Source organism: Peromyscus leucopus, chromosome 1 (genome assembly GCF_004664715.2).
Source record: "Peromyscus leucopus breed LL Stock chromosome 1, UCI_PerLeu_2.1, whole genome shotgun sequence".
NCBI lineage: Eukaryota > Metazoa > Chordata > Mammalia > Rodentia > Cricetidae > Peromyscus > Peromyscus leucopus.
The window spans coordinates 105,804,693-105,830,992 of record NC_051063.1 but is presented as its reverse complement, the minus strand read 5'-3'; the positions used below and the strand labels follow the sequence as shown (position 1 = coordinate 105,830,992).

Genomic DNA, 26,300 nt, shown 5'->3' with positions numbered 1-26,300 from the left:
GGATCCAGGATGTGAAGCCAGCAACCCAAGGACAGCAAGTCCTCAGAGCTTGGGACTTGAACCAACCAAGGACCCAGTTCTGCTGTTGCCTGGGAACAGAAGAGGGAGGAGCTGCCAGGAGAAGAGAGGAGGGGACAGGGAGAGGGCAACCTCTCAGCAGCGAGCGCTGACGACAGCAGGTGATTTTTTTCTGCAGCGCGCACACTCTCAGCATCTTTTCTTGATCACCCCCCTCCCTTGCTGAGCCGCAAAAAAGGGTGGGGCCGCCTCTCTGCAGCAGAGACGGCGGCGGCGGCGGCGGCGGTTGCAGCATCACCAGGGGTACCGATACGGCAGAGGCACTCTGCTCTGTCTGGGTTGGAGGTGACCGCTGCCGAACCCTACTAGGCGGCCGACTTGAACCAGACAGAAAGGAGACAAGAACCTATTTGCCCAGCTCTCTCTATGCGCCATGGCTTAATCCCACAGCCTCCTTGCCAAGCATCTCCTCGCTCGGCCGGGGTCTGCGTGACACCGTAGCCGCAGGAAGGGCGCGCCCAGACGCCCTAGGCCTGGACTCTGGGACGCCGAACCTCGCTCTCATCCGTCACGGGCCACAGCAGGTCCTCTGCCGAAGGCGTTTGCAGACGGTAATCGAGGGACTTTGTGGACTTTATTTCAGCTGTATCTCGTCCTCAGGTGCTCTTTGAGGGAGGAGGACAAGGAAAACGGCTGCTAGGGGGAGGAAGCGGTGGGAATCACATTGTCGGGTCTGGATTGGGGTTAAAGGGAGACTGGGGGTTTGATTTAGGACCACCAAAAGAGAGAGAGGACCGGTTTTGCACCTAGCATCATGGCGTGGCCGTGCATCACAAGGGCCTGCTGCATCGCCCGCTTCTGGAACCAGCTGGACAAGGCGGACATTGCGGTGCCCCTGGTTTTCACCAAGTACTCGGAGGCCACGGAGCATCCAGGGGCCCCGCCGCAGCCGCCAGCGCCGCTGCAGTCAGCGATAGCGCCCCCCTCGCGCGCTGTCGCCATAGAGACGCAGCCGGCCCAGGGCGAGTCGGATGTAGTTGCCCGGGCAACAGGGCCGGCGCCCGGGCCCAGCGGCGACCGCGAGAGTGCAACCGCCCCCGGCCGGAGCGGCCCGGGCCTGGGCGCGGCCTCGGGCTCCACTTCCGGCTCAGTCACCGCGGACTCGGTGATGCGACAGGACTACCGCGCCTGGAAAGTGCAGCGGCCAGAGCCCAGCTGCCGGCCGCGCAGCGAGTACCAGCCTTCCGACGCGCCCTTCGAGCGCGAGACCCAGTACCAGAAGGACTTCCGCGCCTGGCCACTCCCCCGCCGCGGGGACCACCCCTGGATCCCCAAGCCGGTGCAGATCCCTTCGACTTCTCAACCTTCCCAGTCTATTCTTGGGGTGCCCAAGCGTCGTCCGCAGAGCCAAGAGCGCGGGACCATGCAGACCTCTACCGAAGCCCGGGACCCGGAAGGCGGTGGAGGAGCCGGGGTGCCGGCGGCGGGAAAGGCTTCGGGTGCAGACCAGCGCGACACACGCAGGAAGGCGGGACCGGCCTGGATGGTGACTCGCACCGAAGGGCACGAGGAGAAGCCGCTGCCCCCGGCCCAGTCCCTGACCCAGGAGGGCGGCCCTGCAGCTGGAAAGGCCTCGGGTGCAGACCAGCGTGACACACGCAGGAAGGCCGGGCCCGCGTGGATGGTGACTCGCACCGAAGGGCACGAGGAGAAGCCGCTGCCCCCGACCCAGTCCCTGACCCAGGAGGGCGGCCCTGCAGCTGGAAAGGCCTCTGGTGCAGACCAGCGTGACACACGCAGGAAGGCAGGACCGGCCTGGATGGTGACTCGCACCGAAGGGCATGAGGAGACGCCTCTGCCCCCAGCCCAGTCCCTGACCCAGGAGGGCGGCCCTGCAGCTGGAAAGGCATCTGGCTCAGACCAGCGTGACACACGCAGGAAGGCCGGGCCCGCGTGGATGGTGACTCGCACAGAAGGGCATGAGGAGACCCCTCTGCCCCCAGCCCAGTCCCTGACCCAGGAGGGCGGCCCTGCAGCTGGAAAGGCCTCGGGTTCAGACCAGCGTGACACACGCAGGAAGGCCGGGCCCGCGTGGATGGTGACTCGCACAGAAGGGCACGAAGAGAAGCCTCTGCCCCCAGCTCAGTCCCTGACCCAGGAGGGCGGCCCTGCAGCTGGAAAGGCATCTGGTGCAGATGAGCGTGACACACGCAGGAAGGCAGGACCGGCCTGGATGGTGCGTCGCTCTGAGGGGCACGAGCAGACACCCGCTGCCCAAGCCGCAGGGCTCGAAGGCGGCAAAGGGCGCGCCGTGGCAGATGCCCTCAATAGGCAAATCCGGGAGGAGGTGACGAGTACAGTGAGCAGTTCCTACAGGTGAGACAGGGGTAACAGGTGATGCTGATCACCCTTGTCCCCTCGCGAGGACTATCCAGGGTCCATTTCCCCACGGAAAACTTCTCATTCAGCCTCCTCTCTAGTGCTGGACCACGCCCTCTCTCCATAGCCACATTCTAGAACCCTCACAACCCAGACTTCTCTGCCCCGCCCTGTAGGAAAGCCCTTAACATTTTCTACCCTGGTCTTCCCGGCTTGTTTTGTGTGCCACCCCTAAACCACACTGCCCTCCTTGCCGCCTAGCTCAGCACCCTACCCGCCCCACAGAGACCTTGTCAGTTTCCTCCCAGCTAGAGTGCACTTTCCTCCTGTCTGCCCAGTTCACCTGCTGCCTAGGCCTGGATACTGCCACTGCCTCCCCCACCCCTCACCCCCCAGTTGGCTCCACTGCCACCCATTCATTTCTCGGTTCTTTCCAAGCAATCCGTTCTCCTCCCTAGTCCATTTCTTTCTCTTGGTCTCTCATTGGCTTCCTCCCCAAGTCCCTGGCGGACACTCAGGTGCCACACCCTTTTCTGGATTGCCCACACGTCTTACAAATGACTCTCCTTCTCAACCACTAGTACTTTGAATTCATTTTCCTCCCGCTTCTTCAGTAGCTTTGGCACATGGGGCGAGCTTCTTAACCTTCCCGGGCCTCGAGATCTTATCTGTAAGATGGAATCAATGAAAGTTATCTTAGGACTGTCCACACAAGCACTGATTTAGAGTGACATTTTCTGTATAGTTTTGAGGATTGACTCTATGCCAAACACTGTGCTGGCCGTTGGGAGGATCGAGAGAGGTGACTCATGAGGACTGGCCATGCCTGGGAGGGACGTAGTGGTAGTTTTTTGTTTCCATTACAGTCTCCTAGATGATGTGTCCTTCGTCTAGTGTCTGCTTCCTAGATATCTCCAGCCCTCTTCCCTACTGAGGCAGCTCCTCTCCCACTCTGGGTTCAGTAGATGTGTTTCTTATCCTCTCTGGCACATTCACATCCCTGTTAATGAATGCATCCAAGGATGGAAGCATCGCCCAATTTACACACACACACACACACACACACACACACACACACACACACACACACGCCCGTCTCTAGAATTCTCCTGTGCTGCAGCCTTGGTCTTCCAGCTTTTCCACCCTCCGTCCATCCAATGTGTATTTCTGAATGTTTAGCTTTCAGGCCTGCCTTTATGTTTCAACCAACATCAATTAGCAGACAGACCCTGGTTGACTTGAACATAGATCACCGAACTTGGGGTTCTGAGGAGGCAGGTGTGTGTGATGAGTGAGCGAGCTAGTGTTGTCCAGGCGTGGCTCCTGGGCCCTCTCATCGGTGCCATAGTCCATTAGGTGCCTTTTCCCTGCGAGCGCAGAGTTAGTGTCATCTGCCCACACTGTGTGCGGCCTCAGGTCGGAATGATGGTCTGCGGTGGACATGGCAAGCGTTCCTTCACACACAGCAAAAGACCAGAAGATATAGAAACTCTCTTGTTAAGGCAAAACCAGACCCCCTGCCTCAGAATTCCGTGTCTTCCTGAGCTCTGCCTCCTGCTAGCTCTCTCTCTCCGGGTTGAGTGGTATCACAGCCATACTGTCTCTCCGGGTTGAGTGGTATCACAGCCATACTGGTCTTCCAGAAGTAGCACACCACTTCTTTCACAGCTCTGGGTCAAGCAAGGATGAAGCTCCTTTTCCTCGGACAGCCCAGCTGCAGGGAAGTGGGATTTTCACAGTGATGTTTACACTAGTAATGGAAGATCAAAGGGGAGAGGGCCACACACAAGCAGGCGTTAAAACACAAAGAAAGACGTGCTTTTCTGGTTCTGCCACGGCTCTCTTGTTCACAAGTCCTGGCTCATTATCTGAGAAGCCTGTGGGTAGCCTGACATGGGATTCCTGCCCCTTTCGTCCCATTTCCACTCTGCCCTGCCCTGGAGGGTGGAACCTTACCAACCACCTGGCAGGATCTTCTTCCTGCTCACCTTCATAGAGATCATGGCAGTCCAAGGTTCCCACACTGCCTGGGGTGATGGCTCAGTTTAGGTTTCTGAGCTGGCTGGGTTTGTTCTGTTGGTGGAAGCTGGGTCAGACAGTCAGAAAACGAGCGTGGCCCTCAGAGGCACTCCCTGCAGATGTTGGTCTGTGGCTTTGTTCTGTATAGCAGGCTTCCCCACAACCAAACCTTACCTGGAATCGGCATCCCTGCCTCGTGTTCCCAGTTACACAAATGCTGGATGGTTAGACTGAGTAAGGAACACGTTCTCTGGATGCCTGTGAGCATGACCTCTTTTACCGGCACCAGACGTCTATCAACCTATCAGGGACAATCTTTGAACATCTCATTTTATTTTTAAAAAAAAAATCACCTTTTCTGCAAAATGCATACATATGACTTTGTGACCATCGGTGCTATATTCTGAAGCATTAAGAAAATGAGTTGTTAAAAGACAGACATTTCTTTAATGAACTTATGACACATTTGTGGTGAAATTTATTTTGTTGCTGTTGTTGTTTTTCCAGAAGAAACGTTAACCAATTCTAGAGAAACGGACTTTGGATGAAAGTAACTGTGAAGAAGTAATATATTCTATAAATTAACATAAATATACTGTAGAGAAAATATGTTGGGATGTATAGGCCTATTTGGAACATTGATTTTTTTTCCCCCTTGCCTATTGTCTGCCTTTCTTTTTCTTGCTATGATTCTGAACAGTTCCTTAAGTATGCTCCATGTCTACTGTAGAGGGACCTAATATCACCATAGAAACCAAATTAGGCTCCATGTCAATGACGATTTGATTTCTAAAACCTTTTCTTCTGCCTCTCTCCATAAATCATGTTTATGCCATGGCAGCTGGTTTCTCTCATGGGCTTTACAAGTGACATCCATCATAGGACAGCAATGTGAACAGTTTGCTTTATTAGGGAGAAAAGGCCACATGATCCATCATTGTCATATATTGGTCTTTAATGTAATGTATATTCAATATGCAGAATCATATGTATGCTAAATAACAGTCACTAAATAACATCCGCCATCCTGGCCTACTCTGGTTTTGAGACATTGTCCTGTTCAGCGGCTCATTTGATTCATAACCCATCACATTGGCCTGGGATTTTTGCACTCAAGTGGTATCTGAGATATCTTTGTCATTATTCATAATCATAAGGTTGATTAAATTTTAATATATTCTTTTTGCATAGATGATACTATAAAATCGAGAACCGTGTCTTAAAGGTGGATTTTATTGGGCAGTCATTTGTGACATTTGACCTGGCATCCTCAATTAGGAAAGAGATGAGTCAAAAGGAAGCGAGTAAAATCCCCCTCCCAGTCAGGCCCATTGCCCTGGCTGTCAGCTAGCTAATCAGGATGGATGTGGCAGCAGGTGCTCCCTGTAGAAATGCTAATGGCAAACTCTTCCGAGATGCAATCAGTGGGGGCTCTGCGAGGTGCCATTTGTAAACCAGAGGCAAAATGCTTGAAAAATGAAAGCACTAACAGGAAGTCAGAAAGGAAAAGAACCTTTGGCGTCTGCCTTCCAGCCTTGCATGAAGGTTGGAGAAGGCCCATCTGACTTACTCACACCCTGTGTACCAACTACACGCTTCCCTAATTTTCTGCTTCCCAAGTCTAGCCATACCTCATGACAACCTGAGGTACTACTGACTCTTCAACACCTCCCTCGGTCCTGCCTTTCAGAATGATTCCTTTCTTTCTGCTCACAATGAACTTTATGAACTCTTTTGTCTTGGCTTTCTTGTTGAATGTGCTAGCCCACATCTCCCCAGCTCACGAGCACTCAAAGAGAAGGATGTTGTTTGTCCTGCTTGTATATTCCACAGCCTAATTCTGTGCTTGGATTTCTTGATCGTATGGGATTTTTAGGGCTTAGTGAAAGTTATTCGCCTACATATTGATAAATTCCCTTCAGTATCATGCGGTTGAGTTTACAGCATAAAATGACCACCAAACCCATGCCAACTAGGGTGCTGGGGGTACCAATGAGTAAGCTTAATCGTTTTTTGTTTGTTTGTTTGTTTCTAAGATTTATTTATTTACTGTATATATATAGTGTTCTGCCTGCATGTACACCTGCAGGTCAGAAGAGGGCCCCAGATCTCATTATATATGGCTGTAGGCCACCATGTGGTTGCTGGGAATCGAACTCATAGCCTCTGAAAGAGCAACTGGTGCTCTCAACCTCTAAGCCATCTCTCCAGCCCAAGTAGGCCTAATCTTACCTAAGGAAGGAGGTCACATCTTCTTTAACTGGAATAAGGCCTGAATTCTGCCAAGTTACCCCAGAGGGAAATGCTCACCCGGGGAATGCCAGCGGAGCCATGGCCTCTCTGCACAAGCCTAGGGCAAGTGCCTCAACCTCGCCGCATAGCACAGTCTTTAAAAATGCTGAGGCAGGGCCTGGAGAGATGGCTCAGCTCATAAAGTGGTTGCTGTGCAGGCGTGAGGGCCGGAGTCTGGATCCCCAGAACCTATATAAAATGTCAAGTGGGGCAGCATGCTCCTGTAACCCCAGCTCTGGAGCAAACACTGACAGATCCCTGGAGCTTAATGGCCAGCTTGCCTAGCTGAATTAGTGAGTTCTAGGCTCGGCGGGAGACCTGTGTCAAAAAATAAGGTGGTGCAGCAAGACCACAGAAGACACCTGATATCAACCTCTGGCCTCCACATGCATGTGTGTACAGATGTGCGTGCACACAAATGAGTACACATACATGTTTTTTTCTTTTAAATGCTAATGTATAGATGTCCCACCCAGAAATTCTGCCGCAGTTCATCTAGGGTATGGCCTGAACAGCTGAACATTCTGAACTTCTCAGTGATTCTGTAGCCAGCCAGGTTATGGTCTCTTCCTAAGTCAGGGTTCTCAAACTTCAGGATGTGGAAGAACCACCTAGGGAATTTTCTAAGCTTCAGATTCCTGGGCATGTCCTCAGACATCCTATTGGGCAAGTTTAAAGTGGGACCCCCACATCTGTTCTTGTTGCTGAGTTAGACTTAAGGCTTTCTTTGGCAAAACACTGCTGTCTGTTTTTAAGGGATAAGTTGCCTTTATGAATAAAAAGCTAAGCATGCTTTTTATTCAAGTCTGTTACATCTTTTACTGACATCATTTTCCTCCATAAGATCATATATATATATATATATATATATATATATATATATATAATCATATATGTAGGTTTTTAAAGTTTTATATTATCTTTTTACAGTTTAGTCTGCAGTCACCTCATTGGATTTTTATATTCATTTGTAGAATGACTTAGGGATCAAATGCCCTAGGGCTGGAGATTGGCTTAGCTGGAGATTGGCTTAGCAATTAAGAACAATTGCTGTTCTTGCAGCAGACCTGAGTCCCTGCACCCATATCTGGCAACTCATAAGCACCTGTAATCAAGCTCCAGGTAGTCTGACTTACACGTGTTCAGAGTTATACACACGTATAGACATAATAAAAATAAACCAAAGAAGTCCTCTCCCCTCTCTCCTCACGTGTCCTTGTCCCATACCCTTTTGAAAGGCTCACCTTCCCCCCATTCACAGAGGATGTCTCCTCGCACATAGAAGTGTCACACACACTTGGATATCATTTCTGGACCCCTTGTTCTGTTCCATTAGCCGGAGCTAATGCCACACTCTCATTTTCTCTTACTTTTACACAATCCTTTAACTATTGTTCCTTTTGTGAGGAGCATATTGGTTGCATTTACTAATGTATTATTGCTCTGATACATTTATTTTTTCTAAGTTACTCTTGTGTTCCGTAACCTTATCACGCTGTAATTAGTTTTGTTTCTTTGTTTTGGGTTTTTATTGTTTGTTTGTTTTTGTTTTTGTTTTTCGAGACAGGGTTTCTCTGTGTAGCTTTGGAGCCTGTCCTGGATCTTGTTCTATAGACCAGGCTGGCCTCACAGACATCTGCCTGCCTCTGCCTCCCAAGTGTTAGGATTAAAGGTGTGCACCACCACCACCCGGCTTGTAATTAGTTTTGTCTAAGGAATGATTTTATATTTCTAGCACATGGTAGTCTATTGACATGCTTCCAATATGTCTATGTCTTGTTTGTGTTGTGTTTTTGCATTCATTAGAATATCCAGTGTTGTTTTAAGTAGTCTGGGATGATCGATGTCTGTCTGGGAGCCTGGGACTGCTTCTGACATGTTATCACTAAGGATGGAGTCTGCTGTGTTTTCATAGAAAGGTTAGGAAACACCTCATTCTTCTTACCCTAGAAACTTTTAAAAATGTGGATGGCTGTTAGATCCCATTGAATACTTTTTCTATATCAACTGATGTCCGGTTTTACTTTTTAATGTTAATAGATTTCTTTCTGATACTAAGGCATATTTATTGTCCTGTGATAAACCTTGCTTAGATAAAAGAATGGTTTTATTATGCTGAGCTTGGCTTGCTGTTTTTAACTTAAAATACTGGCATGTGCATTTGTAAGTGAAATTGATCTGCCATTTCCAATTTTTTATTTTTTTATTTTTTTTTATTTATTTTTTTTTTTGGTTTTTCGAGACAGGGTTTCTCTGTGTAGCTTTGCGCCTTTCCTGGAGCTCACTTGGTAGCCCAGGCTGGCCTCGAACTCACAGAGATCCACCTGGCTCTGCCTCCCAAGTGCTGGGATTAAAGGCATGCGCCACCAACGCCCGGCTCCAATTTTTTTAAAAAATATTGGATTCATGTAATATTGGGATGAGGTTATAAAATTAGATGAATAGACTCCCCTCTTTTAAGTTGTTTGGGACAGGTTGTATAAGAGGGGTGTTCCTTGAATATCGGGTCGGCATCTCCTATTCGCCCTCTGGACCTGCTTTTTTGTGCCTTCTCTCTCTTTTCAAGATTAGTCTTACTGAGATTAATTTTGCTTCTTTGTCTTCCCAAAGAATGAAATTTTGGTTCTGTTGAACATCACCCACAGGACTGGAACTGTCTGTCACTTCCGTGATGGCCCCTGACCTGTCAGGCCTTGTGTATGTTAGTCTTTCCCTCCGTTTGGTATTCCTCTTCACAGGGTTCACTAGCATGTATGTTTTCAAGCCACCAAATGCTTGTGTCTACCTTAGGTCAGCCCTGAACTAAGTCTTGCGGTGATGAAGTGGCCCTTGCTCCCAAGAGCTCGTGTCTAGTGTTTAGAAGGCCGGGATACACGTGCTGCTCAGTTCCTGTGCAGGGTGGGGTAGGGCACAGAGAGAGGAATTAGTCGTCGTCGTCCCCCTCCCCCCGCCCCCCCCGCCCCCCCCCACTGGAATGTTACTAAGAAAGCACTTAGTAGAGAATGTGAGTGGTGTGCTGCGGCTTGCAAGACATGAGTGGGCACTAAGTGGGAGACGCATGGAGGAGGGACCAGGACAGGATCAGGCCTGTTCCTTTATCCTATAAACAAAGGGAATCAGGTGGGAATTTTAGGAAAGGTGACTTTGCCAGCAGTGGGAAGGATGGACTCGAGGGATGAGTCTGGGACCACCAGGAGCAAGGGAATTGTCCGGCTGAGAGATGATAAGATCTTCAGCAAGGGAAGAGAGCAAACGTGTGTCGATGGAACAGAGTAAGATACTAGTGGTGAAAACGGAAAGGGCAGGCCGCATCTAGGGCATTCCCTTGAGGGCTGCTCCGTCGAGCTGGGAAACAGTGAATCATTCAGTGAGCTGGACAGTGCAGTTTGGACAAGTTGAGTTGGCAATGTCTTCAGAAGGTTTACAAAGAGATTCTTAGTCGAAAATGAAACCAGAAATACTGCTGGCACGATCACTTTATAGCATTCTTTTGTTTGCCCTATGACTCAACAACTCCTTCCTTAGAACACGCCTAACAGAAATGAACTCAAATGTGTGCAAGAATGCATAGAGCATCTCCACTAGAGAGACGCGCACAATGCAAGTGTGGTTGAGCACACAGGTGATGGAGAGTATCAGAGCAGGGCCAAGTGGGCCGGAGAACACTTCCCGCAAAGTTGCCCTGTTCTAACTTCTGGGGCTTGTGGATACATAAAGCAAAGGGGACTATTAGATCGATCTTGCGGTGAGGAGACTAGCGTGGATAACCCTGGGAGGCTGAGTGTGAGCATAAAAGAAAAACAGGAAGACAGCTGTCGGCGTTAGAGTGATGCAGGTCATAGTCTTGGCTGCCTGTTTTTAGGTTTAAAGATGGAAAAGAGTCTACGTGTCAAAAAAGCAAGCAAGCCTTGAAGCTGGGGGAGGAGGAAATGTCTTCTGCTCACACAGTCCCCAGTGAGACCCGTTAGAAATGACTGAAGAGCTGGCCTTCCACCATAAGTTTCTGTGGGTTCTCTTCTCTCCTCCTCCTTTTCCTTCCCTCTCTCTCTCCCCTTTGGATTGGACCCAGGGCCTTGTGCGTACTAGGGAAGCCCTCTACCCCTGAGCTACATCATCAGCCCTATTTGGTTTTTTCAGGCCAGGTCTCGATAAGTTACCCTAGTTGACCTTGAACTCACTGAAGGAGGCCTCCTAGGTAGCTGGGATTCCAGATTTCAGATTCCAAGCCCGCCCAGCTTTGTGTTCTTCCGACCATTCCGTTCTGAAGCTTGTTATGGCTGCTGTAGGAGACTGATACACAGAGATTTTCCATCTCGGCATGGAGACATTTTCAACGGGACGATTCCTTTTCCGGAAGGGCTGCCTTTTGCACTGTAGGGTATTTGGCAACACCCCTGACCTCTCGTCACAGCCTCTACCCACACCATGCCAGTGGTGTTTCCTATCCTTCCCTGCCCTGAGTTGTAGCAATAAAAATATCTCCATAAGACATCCCTGTGGCAGCGAGGATTTATTCCTAACTGAGGACCATTGCTATACAGCAATGAAAAAGACTGGACACACGATAAAGAGATCACGGGCATAATGGGGAGAGAAAGAAAATAAATACAACTGCATTTACTGCATGACTCCTGTTATAGGACTTCAAAAACAAGCAGGAATCACTGATGGTGGGTAGAATAGTGGTGCTTGCAGTGAGTGGGTGGGTAGCTGGCTGAGAAGGAGCCTGAGGAACCTTCCAAGGTGTTGGAAAAGTGTCTTCTGGATGTCTATCTGAGTTAGAGTGGCATCAGTCTACAGGAGTTAATGGTTAGGTTATGTAGACTTTGTTCTAGGCGTGTGTGTGTGTGTGTGTGTGTGTGTGTGTGTGTGTGTGTGTGTTTGCATTAATCAAAATACAAAATGAAGATATAGTTTGATGCTCAGGAAGAAGAAAGGGCAGAACAGAAAAAGAAAGATTTGAACAACATCCACCTGTTGATGAGAACCAAGCCCAGAGATGCTAGTTTGGGTGGGGGAAGAGAAGAGGGGAGGGAAGGAGAAGGAAGAGAAGAGAAGAGAAGAGAAGAGAAGAGAAGAGAGAAGAGAAGAGAAGAGAAGAGAAGAGAAGAGAAGAGAAGAGGAGGTCGCTGAGATCAGAGTTCAGCACGCCTGATCTCAGGGTAGGGTGGGGGTCAGTCAATGACAGGCTGTTGGCCTCCATGCTTGCCTGCCCGACCTGAGAGGAGAGTAAGCCCGACACTGACTGTCTCTGCCTGCTAGCTTCCCCCACACTGGCAAGACATGTTGAATACTGTGTAGTAAATAACGCTTCTCCTCACTTATTCCACATCGATGTGTAATTATTTGCACATGAATGGAAGGCTTTTGCAGGGTCAAGACAAATGTGGGGTGGGAAATTGTGCCCAGACCTCAAGCCACAAAACCCTTAAGAGCGAGGGAAACACTTGCTTCATTCACTCTGCTGTGCCCTGTGGTCACTGTCCATTTCCTAACGGTGACTTCAGAAAGTTGGCCCACTGGGTGACAGTTCCTCCAGTGCATTTTCTCAAGCCTCCTGCCTATGGCTTGCTCACAATTAAATCACAGTGATTAAGAGAAAGGCGGACAAAGCTAAAACTGCGAGACAGCAGAGGCAGCGCTACGCTTCAGCTGCATTTGCTGAGTGACCACTCCGCCACATGCTTTCACCTGTCTTTATTCCCGGGAGTGAGCACATGTGTGCGTGCGTGCGCACGCGTGCGCTCGCTGAAGGACAACCTCGGATATCACACTAGGTGAGGTCCATCTCTGAGACAGGGTCTCTTACTGGGACTTGGGGACTGCTAATCAGGTTGGTGTGGCTTGCTAGAAAACTCTTAAGAATCCCCCTGTCTCTGCCTCTCCAGCACGTGCCGCATACCTGGCGTGTTGTGTGCTTGCTGCGTGTTGAACTTGAGCCCTCATGCTAGGGTACCTTACTGAGGTGTACTTGTCTTCCCAGCTCCTATTTAGGCTTTCCTGTGATCTTTTAAGGTAAATCTATGTAGCCCTGGCTGGCCTGGAACTTACTAGGTAGACCAGGCTGGCCTCTAACTCACAGAGATCCACTTGCCTCTGTCTCCTGAGTTAGCCAGGCTAACATCACCATATAAGGATGTAGAGCAGAGTTAGGGAAGGGTGGGAACTGAGTTCTCATGGCCAGTCAGTAGCCAGACAGGCCCAGAAATCCACTTCTCCTCATTCCAGAACATGGCCCTGTCTTCCCTGTGCAGATCCAGCATGTCCCTTATGTCCCCCAGCCCTCACTTATTCTAGAACACTCTGCTCTAGAAAGGGCTGCTGCCTCGACCAACCTCCGCTGCTCCCCTCTCCTAAATCCATAGGTCACCCTCCATCAACATTGTTTGTGTGTTGGGGTGGGGTGGAGGGGTCTCCCCACTCCTTGTTCTGAGCTCTGTGTGGACCCCTCTCCCTCCAGGGTGAGACTCAGCACTTTGGCTTGAGGTCAGCACTTTCCAGGATCAGGCCTAGCTTGTGCATCCAGACTTTCTGCTTCCTGCTCCCACACCTGATGCTTTTCCCGGGGTGGACGTGGGGTCTCAGCCCTGGTTGTACTTGAAATCACAGGTACCCCAGTAGGTGCTCTGGTCAAATCCCACCCTGAGCTGAGTCATGAGCCCCACACTTAGTTAACATGCAATTTCACTCAGTTTTTCCTCAGAGCCTCCTCCTCCTTCCTTCTAAATCCTTCCTATCCTGTGGGGCTTTTAGTCTGTTGTGAAAGAGGCTTTTACTGTAAAAGCAGGGAATTAGGTTGGATTTATGTGGTTTTAATTCCATAATAATAACACAGGGGGATTAATAGTTTTATTCCAAGTTCAATGCAGCCATCTTAAAAGCATGAAAGGCTGGGACACTGGGCCTCTCTGTGGCTGGCAACAAGCACATGACCCTGTTTGCAGGGGACTGCTGTCATGAGGGAGCAACCTGAATTCATTATCTGAGTTGCTGGCAAGCCACCATGAAGGTGAAAACCAGGGACCAGAGTTGTGCGGGGGTGGGGGGGGGGGGGGGGGGGGGGTGCTGCAGGGGCTGGGTGGTTCTGTTGGAAAACTGGAGGAGGGAAGAGTTGCTTGCATCCGAGAGGTGTCCTGGTGTTTTGAGAAGGAGTTGGTGACCATCAGAACCAGAGTTTGCATCCTGCACTTTAACTTAAAATCTGTGTGGCCTTGGGAAGGTCAGTTCAATGGGGACAGTAACACAGTAGTGGCTTCACAGAGTCCTGATGACCCCGGAGGAAGTTAATGCTTCATACGGTACAACAGCCACAGCCAGTGCCGACTGCTTTTGTTATGTTCTTAGAGAGTGGAACAGAGTAGGTTAGGATGGAAGTCTTCATTTATCCATTCAGGAGACCCCTGGGGCCCCTTGCACCAGGCACTCACTAGGCCAAGACTTGGTGGTGTGGAGATGAATTACACAGATACCTGTCTGTGGGAGTGCCTGGTCTAGTGAGAGACAGGCGGCAGGAAAATTACAGCCATGGAAGCCGGTCAGTAGTAGGAGCCTGTGGGGAACACTGAGGAAGCCTGGTCACGACCACGTGCTGGAGAAGCTGTGTCTGTGTGAGTCAGGGCCCAGAAGCTAGCTTCACGTGGAAGGAAGGGACCAGGAGGAGGCATCTGACAGGGCGGTGAGGGGGGACAGCCAGGTGTCTAGCTTTGTCTGGGGCTTTGGGTTCCATTGCTGTCTGAGTGTTAACTATAAGACACTGGACGGGCGGTGGTGGCGCACGCCTTTAATCCCAGCACTCGGGAGGCAGAGCCAGGCAGATCTCTGTGAGTTCGAGGCCAGCCTGGACTACCAAGTGAGTTTCAGGAAAAGGCCCAAAACTACACAGAGAAACCCTGTCTCAAAAAAACCAAAAAAAAAAAAAAGACGTTGGACATGTGACATAACCTTTTTCTTCACTGGTAACACAGAACCAGTGACACCCACCCTGTAAGATGTTGAAAGGCCTAACAAACACCCCATTAAGTCCATGCCTCTCTTACCTGACTCCTTCGTCAGCACGCCCAGCACCTAGCTAGGTCCTTAGGAGGCTTGGTTTGGTTTGGTTTGGTTTTGGTTTTTCCAGACAGTGTAGACCAGGCTGGCCTCGAACTCACAGAGATCCGCCTGGCTCTGCCTCCCGAGTGCTGGGATTAAAGGCGTGCACCACCGCCGCCCGATTTAGATGATTTTTGAGACAGGGTCTTGCTATGTAGTCCCAACTGGCTCCAAACTCTCAGTCCTTCCAAGTGCTGGAAGCACCATGTGCTTGCTGCTAGATTTGTTTATTTTAATTTTTTATTCTCCATTATGTAAATATACGTGTGTGTAGAGGAGGGAGGAATCTATGTGTGTGTGTGAGTTCAGAAGCCTGTGGAGGCCAAAAGGAGCATGTCAGATCCCCTGGCACTGGAGTTACAGGTGGTTATGAACCACTCAGTGAGCTGAACGACCTGAACTCAGGAGCTCTATAAGAACTGCTGAGCTGCCCTGCAGCTAGACAATTAGTTAAACACGTGAAGGATGAAGTGCACAGTCCTTACCACAGTGTGTGGCCTAGAGTAAACAGTAAATGGGCCCCGTCCTCACTGGGTACTCCGGGCTTGAGTGCCTCTTGGCTATTTGCTTTTCTGCTTGATCAAGTTCTTGGATTTCTAGAAAGGAACCATGGTATGCTTCAGTGAGATTTTCTGTGGGCAGGTGTAGTCTGCCAGTCATCCGAATCACTGATTTATACTTTGTCTTTGCAAATATAAATTAAACGGGGGAGGTGAGGCTCTTGCTATTTTGTATTCATGAAAACATTGCTTGCCTAAAACAGAAAACATAAAATCTGAGTCTCAATGACAGCAATTGGAAATGAATGATTGTTAACAAGCTTAAATTTCTCTGAAAATGGATTTACAGCTGTTTCTGTAGTCAGTAGAGCTCTATGTTCTAATTTGTACTTGTCTGATTCTTAATGTTTATCATTAGCATATATTAATTAGGCATTAAATGTATTTCTTTTTAACATTTTCCTATATATATCTAATGCATTTTGACCCTATTCTCTTCCCATTACCGCTCTTGGCTTCCCACCCCGACTGATCCTCTTCCCAGCTAGTCAAAGTTCAGGCTTTTAACTTCCTAGGTGCACAGCATCTGGATAGGAGCTTCCCCTTGGACTGAAATGATACTCAGCTAAGCTTCCATTTGTACTTCTCTACAACTTTATTCCTCTATCTCCCCAAGAGCCCAGCCGTCCTGGGAGCCTTCTGTGGCTTTGGCATCTGTCATGATTCTGCAGGCCTGTGAAAGGAAGTTCTTAGGAAACAGAAGGATGGCCCGGTGGCTATGAGCACTAGCTCTTGCAGAGGATCTGGGTTCAATTCCCAGCACCCATGTGGTGGTTTACCGCCATCAATAACCCCAGTTCCATGGGATCCCAGAGGTGTGCATGTGATGCACACACAGACATACATGCAAAACACTCGTATACATGAAGTAAAATAATAAATATGTACTTCCAAAAGTCCATGTAGCTTACATTTCTTGTAAATGGGACCTGTGTCTTTTTGGGGGTCTCTGGGCCTGCACAGAAGACGGCTTGCTAGAATTCGGAGGAGGTCTCTAGTGTATGAAATCTTTTGCCACTGTTCTCAGAGTTCCCTGGTGACCAGTTTCTGTCTGGTGGATTTCATGGTCTCCACTGGGTTGAAAGCGAAAGTCAGTTACTCGGAGTCCTTTCAGAGAGCACAGGGAGCAGGCAAATGAAGACTCATGGGTGTCATGTACGTGAGAGGAGCATGGGGGAGGGGAGGATTAGAGGGTGGTGCTGCCCACCAGCCTTGTGTCCCCACAGCCTGGGCATGTGGGAGGATGATGCTGGCCTCTGAGGAGGGATTCACAGTGTCATTTCTAAGTCATAACATTGTAGCATATTGTTCATACACAGTTCTCCACCCTTGTAACTTAATAAAAGCCTTGGTGGGCACAGGCTAGGCTTTCCTGAGAGCAGGCAAACACCCAGGTAACTGGCGGAAATAAAAGCTACAGTTCCTGTAGAGGTTAGGCTGCTTTGCCAATAGGGGTCAGGTTAGCTTTCATTCATGCCCCCATTCCACAGCGGAGCATCATACATTACACGTCTGCTAGCAGACACTTTGAGTGGGAGCACTCTACTCGAGAGCTTCCTGCCCGGGACTGTTGCACCATGGGAGGAGAAGCAGCTATAATGTCAGCCCCTATAACAAAGTAAGTTATGTGCTCCATGGTGCCACACACTTTTTGAGCAGGGGAGTGTTACCAGTTCTGACTTGACATATCAGGGAATGTGTTTAAGGAGGGTAGTATCTGAGCTGGACCTTGAAGGCTCAGGCTTAGTGAACAAAACAACGTGACCAATGGTAGGGAGGGGGGCACATTTTAGGAAGAAGGAACAGTGGGCCACAGAAAGGTAGCTATGCTTATGGGGGACAGCAGACATTCATATATGACAGAGAGACGCAGTGGTGACGAGCCTGGGAAAGTGGCTGCAGTCTGAACTAGGAGTCAGCTAACCTTCTGTAAAAGGAAAGACTAACTAGTTTAGGCTTTGCGGACCAGCGTGCCAAGCTAGTGATACTGTGTAGGAATTCAGGTGCCAAGGAGAGGGGCTGGAGAGATGGTTCGGCAGTCAAAAGCCCTTGCTGCCCTTCCCAAGGACCAGCACTCAGTTCCCAGCACCACGTTGGTGGCTCACATTTGCCTGTGTGAGCCTCTAGCTACAGTGATCCAGCACCTTCTTCTGGCCTCCACAGGCCCCACACAGACACAGACACATAAATAAAAGTGAAATCAATCTTCCCAAAAAGAGATAGAAAATAAATTCCCCCAAAATATTGTTGCCAAAATTTAAAACGCCATAATAATGTTGACTGAATACACTCTTTTTTTTCCTTTTTTCTTCTTTTTTTATTTATTTTATTTTATTTTACAATACCATTCAGTTCTACATATCAGCCACGGGTTCCCCTACTCTCCCCCCTCCCACACCCTCCCTTACCCCCAGCACACCCCCCATTCCCACCTCCTCCAGGGCAAATCCTCCCCCGAGGACTGTGATCAACCTGGTAGACTCAGTCCAGGCAGGTCCAGTCCCTTCCTCCCAGACTGAGCCATGTTCCCTGCATAAGCTCCAGGTTTCAAACAGCCAACTCATGCAATGAGCACAGGACTTGGTCCCACTGTACACTCTTAAGTAATACAGGACTGTTAATGAGAAGAGTGGATTTTTGGCTGGGTGTAGTGGCACATGCCTTTAAATCCCAGTGCCTAGGAGGCAGAGGAAGTTAGAGCTCTGTGAGCTTGAGATCCACCCGGCCCGTATAGCTTGTTCCAAGCCAGCCAGAGTTAAATGATGATACCCTGTCCCAAACGGAAAGAAAGAAAGAAAGAAAGAAAGAAAGAAAGAAAAAAAAAAAAAAAAAAAAAAAAAAAAAAAAGAAAGAAAGAAAGAAGGAAGGAAGGAAGGAAGGAAGGAAGGAAGGAAGGAAGGAAGGAAGGAGAAGCTGGTCAGTGGTGGCGCTGACCCAGCTTTAATCCCAGCACTCAGGAGGCAGAGGCAGGTGGATCCCTGTGAGTTTAAGGCCAGCCTGGTCTACAGATCTAATTCCACCAGGACAGCCAGGGCTACAGAGAGAAACCCTGTCTCAAAAAAACCAAACCAAACAAAAAAAAAAAAAGAAAAGAAAGAAAGGAAGGAAGGAAGGAAAGAAAAGGTATTTGGGGAAATAATATGGGCTGAATGAGGTTCAAAACTAGTGTCTCTTTCATCTGATGGATAGCAAATATTCATCTACAAAACCATCCTTAGGGCTGGGGATATATTTCAGTGGTAGAGCACTTACTTAGCGTGTGGAAAGCCCTGAGTTCCAGCCTCAGCTCTACAAAACAAACCAACCAAAAAACATTCCTAGTTTGTAACTGACCAAACTTGTATTTGGCCCCTGGACTGTGCAGTTTATCAGTGTCTCATCCATGCTGTTGAGTTTATTATTGCTACCCAAGCTCGGCCTGTGTGTGTGACTAGCCAGTCGCTCCCTGAACCAAGTACCTGGAAATGCTGGGGTTGACTGTACTTTGCAAAGGGCATTGCTTTCTCTTCCCGTGTAACATACATAGTCACTGTCTTGTTCCTTACAGCTGAAAAGCAGCTGGGAGGCTGATACACATAAGGGTCTCCTTGTCTTGGTACACAACAGTAACCATGCCCTTTCCCTAGTGACTGAGGGAGAAAGGTACAGTCCTCGCCATTGTGGAGTATTAGTCTCGAGCTGCTATGGCCATTTTGTGTGCATTTCTCCCTGGAAATAGGAGCAAGGTTTTTAAAGTAAATAAACAAGAAATAAGTGGTGTTACATTACATTCAGGGAAGCAAATAGTAATTCTGCTTAGAATTCAGCTTCTATGTGCAGCACAGAAGCACTCCACCATGAGGAGGGACCCGGCTTCGTGTCTTCACAGAAGCTCTTCTGTTGGCCTAAAGCAGACTTAGAGTTAGTGAGAGGCTTCTTGATGCCAACTAGGAGTCTAGTCTCACTGAGGGTGTGCTCAATGTTAAGAGTGCTTATCGAGCATGTACATGATCCTGGGTTCAAACCACCGTATCATTTAAAAGAAATGTTTAAGCCGTGTATGCCCCAAGCAGGCAGGTACACCTCAGCCAGGTACGTCACCACTGTAAGCTCCAGCCAGAGATGTCCCCACCCTAAGACCCAGCCAGGTATGCCCCAGCACTTGAGAGGCTAAGGCAGAAGCATTGATGCAAGTTCCAGGCTGGTTGTGCTAGATTGAGACCCTGTCTCAAGAAAACAAAGATTGTCAGGCATGGTGGCACATGCCAATAATCACAGCACTCACAAGGCTGAGGCAGAAGGTTTGTGAGTTCAAGGCCAACTTGGTCTACATAGCAAGTTGCTGGCCATCCAGGGCTAATATTGTGAAACCCTGTCTTAGAAAAACCAACCCTCCCATCCTCCAAGAAAATCAAGAACAAAACCAGAATCTATCTGCCATGACCCTGTACACAGGAGTCGCTCCAGTCTCATTTATGAGGTGGTACTTTGCATGCTCCACCATAACCTCTTCTAGATGGCAGAGACTGTTCTTCTAGAACAGAGACTAATCACTTGTTCAATTCAGTTCATGTTGGCTGAGCTCTTGCTATGAATGAGGCACCACATTAGGCTTCAGGCATACGACTGTGAGGTCCGTGTTTGCAGATGTCCCAATTGACTCTGTGCCGGTTCCTGCTCCAAAAGTCAGGGGAAATAAGATGATGATAATGATGATGTTGGTGGTGGTGGTTGTGGTGATGGTGATGGTGATAATGATGGTATCGGTGGTCCTGATGATGTGGGTAGTGGTGGTGGTGATAGTGATGGCAATGTTGTTGTTGATGATACTAATGTTGGTGTAATAATGGTGTTGTTGGTGGTGATAGTAATGACAATATTGTTGGTGATGATGATAGTGTTGTTGGTGATGATGGTGGTGTTGGTGGTGGTAGTGATAGTGAATAATGGTGTTGTGTTGTTGATGATGGTTGTGTTGATGGTGATGATCCTGATTGTTGTCTTTGAGCCAGAAAGGACAAATAAGAAGTATGAATATTTTCAAGTAACAAACATCTTTAATACTGGCAGTATGGATAGGAGAGAGAAAAGTTCTGAAAAAAAGATGAGGATCACAAGGAGCTTAGTACATAACCTTTCTCTCTTCATGGTTTCAGTTACTTGTGGTTAGTGTTGGCCACAAAGCATTAGACAGAAAATTCCAGAAATAAATAACATGCATTTAAAATTAGATGCCATTGTGAGTAGTTTGACGAAGCCCCATGCCATCCCTCTCTGTCTCACTTGGGATGGGAGTCATCTCTTTGCCCAGCATATCCAAGCTGGGTATGCTACCTGCCCACTAGTCTCTTAGAAGTAGCATGGTTATCAGAATGTCAGATATCACAGAGCCTTATTTTACTTTTTGAAGACTCAGAGAACAAGAGTAGCCATGCTGGCAGTTTTATTACATTATATTATACTTGCTTTATTTTATTAATAGTTATTGTTGTTACTCTCCTAACTTGCCTACTTTATACATTAAAATTTGTCATAGGTACACACACACACACACACCCCACATTTAGACAGTAGATATCTACCCACAGTTTCTGGCATACTCTGAGAATCTTGGAGCATATCCCTGTGAATTGCTGGGGGTGGGGGAAATTACTGCAGTCGTATATTGATCTGATAGCCGTGGTGTAGAGGATCAATGAAATGCCTTAGGATCAGAAAATATCAGCTTGAAACCAAGCCTTCCCATTTATTATTTATTGTATGGCCTTGCTGAAGGGACCCTCTATTTCCTCCATTAGGAGCCTGTGATGGTTTGAATGAGAATGGCCCCATTGGTTCATATGTTTGAGTACTTGGTTCCCAGTTGGTAGACCTGTTCAGGAAGGATTAGGAAGTGTGGCCTTGGTGAAGGAAGTGTGGCACTAGGGGTGGGCTTTGAGATTTCAAAAGCCTAGTGCTGGAGGGATGGCTCGGCAGTTGAGAGCACTGGCTGCTCTTCCAGAGGTCCTGAGTTCAATTCCTATCACCCATGTGGAAGCTCACAACCATCTGTAACTCCTGTTCCAGGGGATCTGACACCTTCTTCTGGCCTCCACAGGCGAAAAGACATACATGTAGGCAAAAAAATTGATACAAATGAGATAAATAAATAAATATTTTGCCAGGTATGGTGGCACACACCTTTAATCCCAGCAATCAGGAGGCAGACAATAGCAATAAAAAAATGCTAAGAACCTAAATATATTTTACATTCCTTTACATACCCCACAGTCTACATTAACTCAGAAAGGTCTTGGTCCAAATAATAATTTGTGAAATGGGTCAGAAAAAAAAAACTCCATAAACTGTCATGGGAAAGTGTTATCTCCTTTTTACGCAGTATACAGTTTATGGTCAAACAGATTATGGATGCTGTGCAAATGTTTGAAACATCATCAGCTCCTTGTAAAGGCCAGAGTCAAGCATGATTGTGTGATCATCTGTATGGATGTGTACGTGTAAACGTGTATATGTAAGTGTATGGACGTTTGTATATGTGTCCAAGTGTGTTTGTGTGTGTATTCATGAGTATGTGTGTACGTGTGTGTATTTGTGGTAAGTGTATGTATGTATGTATGTATGTATGTATGTATGTGTATACAAGTGTGAATGTGTGTGTGTATTCATGAGTGTGTGTGTATTTGTGGTAAGTATATGTATGTATGTATGTATGTATGTATGTGTGTATACAAGTGTGAATGTGTGTTTATATGTTTGTGTTTGTGTGTGTGTGTGTGTGTGTGTGTGTGTGTGTGTGTGTATCCGTGTGTGTGTGTTTGGGAGGGGATAGACAGAAGAATCAGAGTGCTGGATAATTCAGAGATTCTGCAGTCTGGTCCCCACCCAGTGCAGGCAGCCATCTGCTCTGAGTCCTGACTGTCTGAGAGTGGAGGGTATCCATGGGAACCAGTGTGGAAGTTACCAAGAGGACACTGTGGCAGCTGGCCATGAGGAAAAGTGGAAATCAAGTGGAACCAAGAAGGACAGACTCGTGTGTGCTCAATGCATGAGAAGCAGTCGGCTGTGAGGGCCAGGGGAGGGTCTCAGCAGAGCCGTGCCAGCCCGGGGGCCTGCAGAGGAAACCTGCGTTCAGGCTAAGGGGCTTTGCAAGGCTGTGCCCAGGAGGCTCACCAGGAATCTCTTCAGTTTTTGTCTCTTTTCTCCCTCTCATCCCTTTTCGTTAATTTATCTGTTTGTTTGTGACAGTCTCTCTGTGTAGCTCTGGCTGTCCTGGAACTTGCTATGTAGACGGGGTTGGCCTTGAACTCTCAAGAGATCCTCTTACCCCTCCCTCCTGAGTGCTAGGATTAAAGGCGTGTGCCACCATGCTCAGACCCTCTTCCTTTAGTAGGAAATGTAGTGTGTACAGTACAGAAAAGTTAAGGGGGAAAAAAACCTTATTTACTTTTCTTTTCAAAAGAAAAGTTTTAGAGCCTGTGAGATGGCTCAGGGTAGAGAGCTGGTCGTGCACACGTGGTGACCTGAGTTCAACCCTCAGAACCGACATAAAGATGGACCCAGGACCACCAGACAGGGTAGCACCACCCACAGTGAGCAGGAACCCCCACATCAATCATTAAGAAAATCCCCCCACAGGCCAATATGAGGGCGGCACTTTCTCAACTGATAGTCCTTCTTCTAAAATGACCCCAACTTGTGTCAAGTTGATGCAAAACTAGCCCACACACCTACGCACAGGAGTATGTGTGCATGCACATGCTGTACACACACACACACACACACACACATACCACACTACACAATACACACACTACACACACATACATCACACAACATCACATCACAATATTTTAAAGATGGGAGCTGGGAGAGAAAGTTCTAACCAAATACATTGGTGGGAAGGAAGCCCAGGTAAAGTGAGGACGATTCTGCCCTAAGGTGCAGGCACTGCCTAAGGCACTCTTAGCTTTGGGGTTGCTGCGAGCCAGGGTTCAGCTGGGGATATGTGTACCCTCAGAAGCTGACTCAAGTTTGAAGTGAGGTATACGGACCCAAGGTATTGTTTCCAGAAGTTTCTCACCCAGGAGGTGATGAGAAGTGCCTGATGAGATCCTCTCCACCCGGGCTAAAGGAAGTCCTCACTGTACTGTCTTCTTTAATAGATAAAATCACCTGGTTTTGGATTTTTGCCTGTTTAGTTCTTTATCTCCTGAAGTTTACCATGTAAAAACGCCCCAATTTTAAATTGGTATTTATCATTTTAAGTGTGTAGTTTTCTTTTTTAGCATAGATGACTCATTTGGTCCTTTGCCCATTCTCATAGAATGCCCCATAATTATTTTATAAAGAGATATTTAATTTTTTTTAAAAAGAGGTAAAGCTTTTAGATGTAGGAGAACCAGTAGTGGTGTCATTGGCTTGGAACGCTGAAAGCTTTAGTCAAATTTGAATTAAGGAATTTAGACTAAGTTTATACTTTTTAGGGGAGGGGAGAACTTTATCGTGTAAATACATCACAAAGCACGTATCTAAAGAAATCGAACAAAACCACTTCCACCAATAAACCAAGGTGATGTCATCTTTGTGTTAGAACTCAAGCATCAGACAAAGCAATAATGATAGTATAGGTAGTCAGTCAGATATGAGCAGCAAGACAGGAAAGGGTTAAAACGGGATCCTGGGGACCTTTAATAGCCTGGCTGCCTGGATGAGGATGCTTCAACCCCCTGGGCCAGAGCTGCCCTGGCCTGGCACTCAAGCTGGTGCTGCAGCAGAACCAGAACAAGAAGTGAGAATTTTAAAAATCCGAAGGTCTGTACCCTGGCTGGGATGGGCTTGAGGTGGAGATCTTGAATAACCAGGTTGCTTTGTTTTTATTTTCATAGCTTCTAAATTTTTTTTTTTTTTTGGTAAACATATAATCTCATCTTTTCTTCCTAAGATGTCTTTAGATTTTGAAGGAAGCTGCCCCTCCCCCCAAAACCCCCAGAATTCCTATTTTAGCATGAAAAAAAAAACCAGATTGGAAATATCAGATATTTTCCATAATTATCAACCATAAAACCAGCTGGAGTACCACATTATTTTTTTTAAATTTTCTCTTTCCTTGAATTTTTATTCCTCATTTTAGTGTTTTGTTTTCTTCCTTGAAAACCATAACCCTCTATGCTAGCCAGAGGGTCTGTGTTGGGATCAGACTCAAGCACACTTTGTTGGAGTAGCCTCCTCAGGTCTCATGAGATCTCTTCCTGCCCTCGTGTCTCAGGTTTATCGTTCATGTTTATGAAAACATGGTGGGGGGAGGCTAGAGACACTGTCCTCCCAGCTCAGCCAGCAAGATTCCTTCTATCCAGGACCGGGGTGTCCTATGAGACTGTTGTCCACATAGGGGAAGCCCCCCCCCCCCCCCACTCCTCCACCCTGTTGGGCCGAAGGAAGCAAGAGCATCTTAGTTTCGGTGTCTTGATCTGACACCCATAGAATTTCTAAATTAAAGAGGAAAGACTACAATAAATACGAGGAGACAGAAAAAAAGTCTGAATTCTATGTTAGAGGGATGGGGGAGGGGGCAGATCTAGCGACCAGCTGCTCTGACCAAACACTCTAAAGTCAAACAACTCTCTGAAAACAAACAAATTTATCCAACAGCCAGCCCAAATAAACCAGCAGCTGTGGACTAAAGCAAAAGGGAGGCCCAGGCTCAGAAAATCTCCCTAGTGTCTGCTCAGGAGGCCACAAGGGCAGCTGGGAAAAAGGAGTCTGTGCTGGTGCCTGGCTTCGATCCAGATGACTCCTTCTGTGAAAGTGGAAGGTCCTTGGGGCCCCACACTGGAGGCCAAAGCGGTCAGCACCAAACACAGCTGTCGCCACAAAGGGAATAAAAGATGGTTTATTCTGGGCAAATAATAAGTGGCCCTGGCCTGGGAACAAAATACTCGGGTTTCCTTGAATAGTGTGTTTCACCATGGAAGTGGTTGTGTGAGCTTTAGTTAGTCACAAAGCAAAAGAAAATGGCAGATCAGTGTACTGGCCAAACACGGTGGGGACCACAGGTGAGGACTACCACCAAGCAGGTAAAACTAAACTGTGGGTTCCAGATGTTGTTGAGTGTGGAAAACAGTCTGCAGGAATACATCCTGAAGGTCTCAGAGACAGCTGAAAGGATCTTAGGTCAGGCACAGAGGTGAGCGACGAATGTCTATTAAGGGAACTGAAGATAGCCAAGATGATTTGATTCTGGATTTGTAACATTCCAACTCCCTACAATCACAAAGTTCTGGTTAGTGGATGATCCCTGGAGTGTGTTGGTTAACACAGGTGTGGCTTTTTCTGGAAACTTCTGTTTGTAGAAAACTGAGCTTCAAAGTGGTATAGTGACCTGGAAAAGGGCAACAGCCAGAGGCCATATTGTTGTTATCCATCAGGCCCTGGGGCAGAGTGGAAGAAGGTGGGGAAGCTCCCCCTGGTGAGTGCTGAGTCGACACCGTGACCCATGACCCTTGTGTGTAGGGACAATGAGATGCCTGCAAGGAGACCAGGAGACCAAGAGGCCATTTCAGTTGCCTCTCAGCTGGAGTCCTGATCACTTGCTTGGATCCTTTCCTCCAGTTCTGTAGGACTTGCCAGCCATTCTGAGATAAGGGGACAGAGGTGGGGGAGGTTAGCAAAGGGGGGGTTGGCAAAGGGGGGGGCGGTGGTTAGCAGAGGCAGCACAAACCAGGCTCGGACCCAGCCTCCTCCTCAGCCGCCTAGCATTTTCCCTAGGGTGCTAAACTATTCATTTAGGTGTGGCTGAGTTCAGTCCCTGAGACGCACATGATCGGAGAACTAATTCCCACTAGTTGACCTCTGGTCTCCACAGGAAAGCTGCGGCACATAAATAAATACAATGTTAAAATTTTGTAAACTTTTTGTTTGTATCATTTAGCTTTTTAAAAGTTACTAGTGTATATTATTTGTATA

The 26,300-nt window shown here is 47.9% G+C and overlaps 1 protein-coding gene across 3 annotated transcripts in view; it reads left to right on the top strand.

The window, feature by feature from the left end:
- The first annotated feature begins 151 nt into the window (after window positions 1–151).
- The window catches only part of Map6 (microtubule associated protein 6), a 76,742-nt gene continuing 50,593 nt past the window's right edge, over window positions 152–26,300 (top strand). The window contains exon 1 of one of the 3 annotated variants that reach the window (XM_037197239.1): window positions 152–2,394. In XM_037197239.1, coding sequence (XP_037053134.1) covers window positions 833–2,394 — 1,562 coding nt within the window. In that variant the 5' untranslated portion in view covers window positions 152–832. The remainder of the gene's footprint in view (window positions 2,395–26,300) is intronic. The other 2 variants (XM_037197237.1, XM_028877496.2) reach the window with 2 other exon arrangements.